This window comes from Buceros rhinoceros, unplaced genomic scaffold (genome assembly GCF_000710305.1).
Source record: "Buceros rhinoceros silvestris isolate BGI_N320 unplaced genomic scaffold, ASM71030v1 scaffold16003, whole genome shotgun sequence".
NCBI lineage: Eukaryota > Metazoa > Chordata > Aves > Bucerotiformes > Bucerotidae > Buceros > Buceros rhinoceros.
In genome coordinates this window covers 1-9,311 of record NW_010404347.1, presented here as the reverse complement: position 1 = coordinate 9,311, position 9,311 = coordinate 1, and the positions used below count along the sequence as shown (strand labels likewise).

General features: G+C 50.5%; 1 protein-coding gene across 1 annotated transcript in view; it reads left to right on the top strand.

Moving 5' to 3' along the window:
• DMAP1 (DNA methyltransferase 1 associated protein 1) overlaps window positions 1-6,296 on the top strand; it is a 28,475-nt gene extending 22,179 nt beyond the window's left edge. The window contains exons 8-9 of the mRNA XM_010133372.1: window positions 4,156-4,228; window positions 5,950-6,296. Coding sequence (XP_010131674.1) covers window positions 4,156-4,228; window positions 5,950-6,296 — 420 coding nt within the window. The remainder of the gene's footprint in view (window positions 1-4,155; window positions 4,229-5,949) is intronic.
• The last annotated feature ends 3,015 nt before the right edge of the window (window positions 6,297-9,311 follow it).

Sequence of the window (9,311 nt, the reverse complement as noted above, 5' to 3'; positions counted from 1 at the left end):
GGAAGAGCGTCCAAAATATAGTAACCTCAAAAATCCCGGCTAATCAGTTTTCTGACGGGAGCAATCTGTTTCCCAGGTATTATTATTATATGGGGACTTTAAAGATAATAAATAACAATAATAGTCTAGTATAAGGAAGGAAAGAAAAGGGCAAATGCCATTCACCTCAGAAGCTGTGGTTGCTCACTGGAGTTCTCCGAGGAACATAATTTTCCTCAGTGCCTGTGGAGGACTCGATCCATGACAACACCAAGAACGCCCCAGGAGCTGTGGTACGAGCAGCGAGATTGCCCTGGCTGGCGCTTTCATTAGCGCAGGGGTATGACCTGCAGGAACCACACAGGCCAGTGCACGCATCTTGAGCCAGAGAGCTATTCTCTGGGCCGCTGGCTGGGACCTGTGGTCCCTGTGTATTGCCTCATTCCTTGGGAGTGAGGGCAGGTGATACAGTACTTACAGCACTCAGATGCATCTCTGGACATCTGCTTAAAAGGCCAAAACAAAGAAGGGTTTGCTGAAGTGAGCTTAGGCTTATCAGAGCTGTACAGAGCATGAAGGCCTCTCTCTTCAACAGCGCAGCCCAGCTAACGGACCCTGGCTAACAGATTATCAGCAGCATTTGAGTAATAGACTGCTCATTTAGTTTTAATACATTTTGCATAGAAAGCAATCAGCCTTCATCAGTCTTAGAGATGAATTGGCTTAGCCAGCTAAATTCTAAAGATATTAGTCCGACAGCAGCCACATAAATCATAACATTTTCTTAATGATAGTAAAATTAAAATATACTCTTGCTTTGAGAAACCAATGAAGCCTTCCTGTTTGCAGGCCAGATCCTCCTGCCTGAATTAAAAGGAAGCTTAATTGATGTGTTTTTGAACTAAACTTACAGCCCCACTCCTCCTAGCCTCTCTAGTGTTCTTTTCTTTGAAGTTTAATTCATTTGTCTTGCCTCTCCATCCTCTAATCTTCTGGAGTGTCAGTGAAGACCTTAGCTTGGTATTCACTGACCAGACTCCTGTGGGGCATAACAGGACGCGCACAACATCACAGTCGAAGGGTTTGCCAGGTTAATCATTTGTGTTGCTAGTAGTTCCTTGGGCTAGTGGAAGCCTCCCAGGAGAAAAGCTTGTGCTCTTCCTCTAACCGACAAACCAAGATGTCCTGTCTGTCCACGTAGCTTAGCAAAGCATGAACTTTTCCCGTTTCCTGCCTTTTGTCCCTGAAGTTGGCTTGAAGTCTAGCATGCTTTTGCCAGCTGATGTTTAACACAGAAGGGTATCCTGCCTTCAGCTAGAAAGACGGTGATGTCAGTGTCAGGGGCAGGGTGAGGACAGACTCTTAGGGCTGTGATAATCATACAAGTATTGTGTGTCCAGAGCTCTTCAAGGAGAAGATGCTGGGCTCTGTTAACTCTGTGTCCTACAGATAAGCACAGTCTGACCCATCTTAAACGTTCTCTGTGATTCCTTGTGGGGCAGAACAGTTCTCTGGATGAAGGCCTCTTGCTCGCAGGAATGTCTTCCCGATGCTTCAGGCTAACCATTCTGTCTCCTGCTAAGCTGTGCTGAGTGACCTTTCCTTCCTTGGCATCCTGCTCCTAGCTGCAGCATGACACCCACCAAATCAACAAAACCATTTCCTGGCCCAGTGTTCCGGCCTGCCTTGTCTCAGGGCTCTACCCTGTCCTGCTGCTGTTCAGCAGAGCCCGTGCAGGTAGTCTGTGCAGCAGAGCTCCTGGGAAAACCTGTTTTAGTAAGGTTCTGTGCAAGTTAAGACTCTGGACAAAAGACTTGATTGAAATCTAAATCCCTGATACCTTTGGCACCCTTTCTTCTGCTAAAGCAATCATTTTGTGATCAACTGTAAAGATTTGGTTTCTGAAGTATGAAATTCACTGCCATGCACAAACCCCAGCTCTAAGCCAAATGCAGGGTATAAAAAAAGACAGGGTTGTCTTCTGGTATTTGCATGAGGGCTGGTTTTTTATTTTTCCATGGTGCTCCTCTGGGTCAGGTTGGTTTCCTAGAAATCCTCTCTTGATAGTCCTCTTGGTCCTTTGCTGGAGTCTTAACTGTCGTGGTAATATCTAGCGAAAGGACGATGTGCTTCTTAGTGTATACTGTGAGAGGCTTGTTCCCCTGGGGTGCTCTGTGGCATCCGTACTCTGATTTCTTGGCTGAAATTATGTGGTGGAGAAGGCAGATTTTTCCAGCAGCTCTGCACTGGGATTGAGGAGCTGCTGATGGGACATATTTGGCCATAGCTGAGTTAAGGTTAGCGCTTTCACCACTTGGGTGTGTGTGCAATGCTCCTGCCTTCAAAGGAGTTAAGAAGTTTCAGACAGCGTCTCTTCTTGTCATTTTTGTGGTGGGACAGTGAACACTGTGAGAAAGATGGGCCTAATTTGGGAGGCTGACTCTGGGCTTTCTGTTTTGGGGAACTTCAACCTGTGGCACGTGAGAAGTAAGGTGATCATGGGACCCTCTCATGAGCTCACCTCAGAGGGCAGTTTTAAGGTGGAATCAAGAATGGGTCTTCCTTCAGGTCGTTCCCAGCTCAGTGTTGCAGGCTTGTGGTTGGTCCACTCAAGATTTGGGTCACTGATCGGTAAGTGCTATGCAGGATGGCTGTGGGATACTCTTGCCTCTTGGCTATTCAATGGCCTGCTGGGCAGCTTGGGCTGGTGATGGTGATCCCTGGTGTAGGTGTGAGCTCCACATGCAGGGACAGCCTGTGACTGTGTGCAGTAAGGTGTTTGATGCTGTCATGCCGAGAATCGTTAGTTTCGTGGTCTGTCTGCTAGCATGGCCAAGGAAGGAAAGTGCTTTCATTCGTTCCGGGATATCACAGAATCTTCTGGTTGGAAGAGACCTTTAAGATCATTGAGTCCAACTGTTCACCCTACACTGCCAGGGTCCCTAAACCATGTCCCTCAGCACCACATCCACACAGCTTTTGAACACTTCCAGGGAAGGGAACTCCACCACCTCCCTGGGCAGCCTGTTCCAATGCTTAATGACCGTCTGCGTAAAGAAATTTTTCCTGATATCCAACCTAAATTTCTCCTGACGCAACTTAAGGCCATTTCCTCTCGTCCTGTCATTCATAACATGGGAGAAGACACCAACCCCCGCCTCACTACACTCTCCTTTCAGGTGTTTGTAGAGAGCGATAAGGTCTTCCCTAAGCCTCCTCTTCTCCAGAATAAAGAATCCCAGTTCCCTCAGTCGCTCCTCGTAAGGCAGGTTCTCTAAACCCTTCACCAGCCTTGTTGCCCTTTTCTGAACCGGCTGCAGCACCTCAATGTCATTTTTTAAGTGACGGGCCCGGGCCCTAAACTGGACACAGTACTCAAGGTGCGGGCTCACCCCGCAGGGCTGGGAAACCTGTTCTCCCTGCCATATTGTGCCAGCAGTGTTTGTGCTGCTGCTAATCTAATAAATGCTTGGTCTGAGCAGCTAGAACTCCTGCTAGAGCCCAAATGAATGCAGAGGAAGGACCCTGCTAAGTGTATGCATTCTTCCTCTCCTGGCCAGCTCCGATCCCCTTTCATAGCTCACATCTGATGCTTCCTCTCTCACCTAGCCCCTTAGCTCCAATGTAAATGTGTGTTCACACTTCTGCCAGTCAAGTAACTGTGCTCTCTCTGTCTCTCCCCTTTGTTACAAAGCCTGCTCTGTAAATGAATCCCACAGGTCTGGGGCTCAGCAGGTAAAAGGAGAAGTGAGTCTGTTAGCGCATGAGTCTAATCAGGCCGGCTAAAGCGAATAAAGTAGGGCAGCATTGCACATTAGCTGCTGTGTAAATGAGCCCTTTGATGGGCTGGGCACCGCGGGAGAGGGTTTGAAGCCAAGAAGAACTTTTGTTGTTAATTCAGTGACACATGGAAACTGTAAAACAGCGTGTCTTGCACACACACGAGAGAGAAAATAAAAGCCCTCACGACCGGGCTTTTCAATACCTGCCCTCGGACCTAGTCTGAAAACTTTCAGCCCCTGTCTCCCTCTCTTACCACTTGATTTTCCTTTCTCTTCCTTTCTTTTTTTGTTCCCCCTGCACTATAAAAAGAAAAGCTCTCTTGCCTTTTGAACTAGATGGCTGTGAGTGAGGGCTATCTCTGAGCTGTGTGGCTCTGTTACCTTTGTGTTCCAGATGAAACTGCCAAGCTCGGTGGGACAGAAGAAGATTAAAGCCCTGGAGCAGATGCTGATGGAACTCGGAGTAGGTGAGTAAAGGGGGCACACGAGAGAGAAAGAGACACACAGAGCTAGCCTTTGTTCTCGAGATGGGCTATTTTTTCCCCTAGTAATACAGCCAGTTTCTTGAATAACAGTATGTGAATGGTTTTTAAAATATTTTATGTTAAAAAAAAAAAAATAGAGAGAGGGTAAAAGCCAGAACAAGATGCACAGGGGTTTTTTTTCTTCCTCCCAGTAGAAAAATGTTTTAAAAGAGCCTTTGTTTCTCTCTTGTTTGGGCCTTTTTAACCATCAAGAGAGGCAGCACAGTATTAGGAAGGCAAATCTCAGCCTTGCCAGGAGAGGTACTTCTAAGTGTGTTAGTGACCACGGCACACACATTGTTCAGGGTTGCCCTGTCTCGCTTTCAAGCTTCGTTTCCTCTTAATTTACTGCTCATGGTGGCAAGTCCAAAATGCGTCTGGGACTGTTCATCCCCCCCTTTATAGGCTGCATGCTGTGTGAAAATCTGGAGCATCTCTGCTGAAAGGCAAGTAAACACACATCCCTCACTCTTGAACTCCAGTGTCTTAGCAGCAGAAAGAAGGGTTTGCTTAACACGTACAGTACCTGCTCGGAGCTGGAGGAGAAGCTAGCTGCTGCCCTCCATGCAGTGGGTACAGTTTGCAGGTACTACAGGTCCCAGCATGCAGTGCCCCTTCATTAGACACCTGATGATCCCTCTTCCCCCCACTGTGTCTGGAGGGAATTTTAAAAATAGAAAAAAAGAAGAATTAAAAAAAAAAGCCTTACTGATGATTTACAAGAGATCACTGAGTCTGCTCCCAGCACTGACTTCTGTTAACTCTTGTTAGTTTTTTTTGGCCGGCTGGTGTGTGGTTTGGTGAGTTGTCTCAGAGAGTGTGTACAGTTCTGAGGGCATCCTGTGGCCGGTGAAAGCGGCTCAGCCAGGGTGATTTCCCCTTTCTGGTTTAAAACTAAGGGAGTTACATTTCTGCTTGCTAGGGAAGCCTTGGGGAATGATATGAGTGTTTTTTGGAGCTCACTTTCCACGAGGGTAAGGAGGGGTTCTTGACTCACCACTCCTGCACTACAAGGCATATGTATCCTCGGGGCTTCTTCTGGCCCTGCTATGCCATAGAGGGCAGAAACCCCCTGAGCTTTGTGTGGAAAGGGCAGAAGGGGTCATGTGGGCAGCCTCGTGGACATGGGCCGCTGCTGTACATCAGGACAAACGTGCAGAGCTTCATCCTTTTCTTCTCCAGAACACGCAGTTCCTCCTGGCTCTCTGTGTGTGATGGGCTGCAGCAGAATGCTTGGTGTGGGGTGGTGATCTGCAACAAGAGAGGCAAGGATGCTCAGCCTGTCCACCCCTGGTTTGTCAAGGTGTGGGGAACAGCAGGAGCTCTTCTGTCCAGTGCGGCAGGACTTGTTCCCTTCCTATGACATGGTGGGTGGCAAGGTTCAGTCATCTTGTCTGATGTGCTTATTCCATCATCCTTCATTTGCTGAGTCCTGGACTTTGCAGGTTCACCCTTAGTCTTTAGGCAAAGCTGAAGGACAGCCTGGAGATTCATGACTCCAGCCCTTAAGGATGCCAGTTGCTAATGATCCATGTGATAGGAGCGAAGCTCCTTTGTGGAGGCATATCTTTGTGGGAGTGAATGGACAGCTAGGACCTTTCTGGGGATCTTCCATTGTAGGGCTGCAGGTCTGGGTGTTTAACAGAACTCCTTTGTCTCCCTAGATCTCAACCCTATGCCCACAGAGGAGATTGTGCAGATGTTCAACGAGCTGCGGAGTGACCTGGTGCTGCTGTATGAGCTGAAGCAAGCCTTTGCCAACTGCGAGTATGAGCTGCAGATGTTACGGCACCGCTACGAGGCCCTGGCCAAAGCTGGTAGCATTGGCCCCCTCAGCGCAGAAGGTGCCCATCCAGATGGCCAGGCAGGGCTCGGCATCGAGGAGGGCAAGGGAGATGCCAAGGACCAGATCATTGATGTAGTAGGAGCACCACTGACCCCCAACTCGGTGAGAAGGAAGGTTGCGGGGGCAGAACAGGGAGCACTCAGGTCTCCGACGCAGATGCCCTGACAAGCACTGGGGATGCTGCCCTGCTTTCCCTCCAGGCGTGCGCATCCAAGGGAGCACAGCACGCCTGTTCCCCCCCAAGTCCCAGTGCTGCTCTCGGGGCTTGTCTCCTGTGCTGGACAGTGTTCTTGGTGCTATAGGTGGGGTCAGCAGGGCTTTCTACATCCTGCAGATGGCTTGACGTGGGTGCCACCGTGGACCAAAGCAGCAAGGCTTTGGGTGGTGAGAGCTTGCACTAGGGCAGCAACAGTGATGCCAGTACAGCTGCAGGCCTGAAGCATTTTCCTTCTAGACACAGCCCCGTAAGGGTTGCTCAGCAGAGGGAAGCGAGTGGGGAAAGCAGCCTTGAGATGATGAGCCATGACCTGCCCAAGTCCCTGGAGTCAGGCAGTAGCCCCGCCTGGAGCAGGAGGCTTGGGAAGGAGAGACGTGTTTGAGAGAAAAGGGGTGTTTTTATACCCTACTTCCAGTGCTGAGAAAGGAAAACCAGACCTAGGGGTTCTTCCACTGCGAGCCCTGTGACAGTGTCTTGTGCATGTACTTCTGCAGGATGTGGATCACCAGCCTCTCCTCCCTGCCTCCGTGAGGGCAGGCTGCCCAGCCCCTCACCACTGCCTCAGGGCCGAGGGCACGCCAGGGGATCAGCTGAGGTTGCTTTCCCCTCTGTGCAGTCCCCCGGCACAGCTGAGCTGAACTGCCTGACAAAAGCTGCCCGTCTGCACACAGTGGCATCCCCGACACCTCAGACACACCGCCCCTGGTAGCGGCACACGTTCTAAAATGTATAATGTATTGCAGGATATTGAGAACACCTTATCTGTCAATGGCAGAGGCGACACGTTAATCTGGACTTGAGTAATGTCCTGTTTGATTGTCACAATATGGAGTCGTAAGGAAGCGATCTACTCAGACAGGTTCATGTTTGCAAAGGAGTCTTCTGGATGGCTTTATTTCCCTGCTGCATTCAATCTGAAGTCGCACCCCTCCCTGTGGCCCAGAGTGTCCTGGTTTCCCAAACTTCACAGGCTGATTCACAAAACACATTTGCATGCCCTTGAGACTTTGCTTGTCGGGAAGGTGGGAGAGGTGGTGGTGGTGGCCATGGCTGCAGGACGAGGGAGCCCATGAGTGTGTTTCTGACCAAGTTGTTCCTCAGTGCCACCTCCTGGAATTGGAAACAAAAGGGTGGGCCCAGGCAGCACAGAGGGGGTTAAACTGACCTGGTCTCTGACATATTTGAAAGAAATATAATCAAGTTAATTCACTGCAAGGCAAATTCAGTACCTAAAGGGCCCCCATGTTAAATACAGCACTGACCTTTACCGGCTGATTACACAAAGACGACACAATTAGATTAGTCCAAGACAAAAGGTCAAGCACATTCACACTGTGACCATTTTATGCTACCTTTTGAGGGGGGGAAAAATTACATCCCAGCTGGAGGGGTATCTTGGAGAGAAGGGGAATGGGGCTGCTGTACGGCATTCTGCCTGGCTCAGGTGTGTTTGGAGCTCAGGCAGGGCCTGGCAGTGTGCCTGCCCTGGACTTTTCCTGTGGTTCTGGGTGATATGGCGGTGGGAGAGACCAGCGGCCTGCAGCCCGCAACTGGCTTTTCCAAGGATTGGCTGAGCTGAGCTGAGCAAAGGCCCTGTATTGGTGATGCTCCCTGCCTGGCCCAGAACTGGCAGCAGCAGCCCCAGTGCCTCTCGCTCAGCATCACGGCTAAAATCGGCCTCTGGAAGAGCAGTGGGCTGGGCTCAGCTCTGAGAAAGGGTGGCTGAGGCCAGCACAGCACTTTCCCCACCCCGGGGCACTTACAGCGGGGGTAGCAATTCAGGTAGTGCAGAGCAGTAGCTGCAGAGAGCAGGAGCACAGGGTGCTTTGTAGCGGCCTTCTCCTTTCTCACCTCCTGCAGCCCAGGCTGAGGGCGCTGGCGGGCGACACCTTGCCCTAACCCTCATCGAGGCTGGTTTAGCCCTGCCACCCCAGCTTGCAACTCCCAAATTCAAGGATGTGCTTTGCCACTGAACTGCTGGGGGCCCTTGGGGAATCATTTAATTTCCCTGCTTCCAATTCCTCCAAGTCGGAGACTCCCTTTGTGCTGCCTAGCACTGCCCGTCCATGGCGCTCCACGTGTTGGATCAAGCATGGATTAGTTCAGCCTCCAAACCAGCTGCTCCTCTGAAGCCAGATTGTTTCTGCGGAGGGGAGTATCTTGCTCCAGATGTTGGAGGGAGCGAGTGACAAAGCCAGGAACAGGACTAGGAGTCCTGACTCCTGAGCCCTGCCTGGCATGCCTGGGTTCCTTTCCAGGAGTTGGAACGGATAGGCAAAGGGACACCAGGGTCTTGACATACTGGTTGTGGCAACAGCTGGCTGCCACCATCCCCCTTGGCCAGCGGTGGGGACGGGGGACACCTCAGCAGGGTGTGTTAGCTCATACTAGGAGAGACGTCTGCCTGTCTCAGCAGTGGTGGGAAGCCGGCACTGTTCCGCCCTGCCGTGTCCACCGCCCCCCTCCTGCCCTGGCTGCCTGGCCACCCTCTCCTGGGGCTGTGGTGCCCATTGCTGACCATTAAAGCTGAGCCAGGATCCCCCCAGCTCTGTCTGCTGCTGACCCTGGTAGGGGCTTTACTCGGGGCCTTCGGGAGGTGAAAGGTGAGCCGAACTCGGAACAAATTAGTTCCAAGCAGAAGTTCAGCCAGTTACTCCAGATTGGATCCTTTGATTTCCGCAACTCAGACTCCACTCAGTGATCTGTAATGAGTGACTCTCAGAAATCCTCACATTGCAGCGCTTTGTTCCCGAGCTCACAAGTCAGCCCATTAATGGGTAAAGGAAAGGACCTTGAGTCTAAGAAGTCTCGGGTTCAGAGTCAGAATTATTTGACTTTTAAGCTTCCTTTATCTGAACTCCTGCTGACTTCTTGTTTTCTGAGCCTGTTTGAAAGCTAGAAGTTACATTGTTAAGATCAAACATTCTCTCTTTCCAGATGGAGTTACAATATCTGTCTTTTAT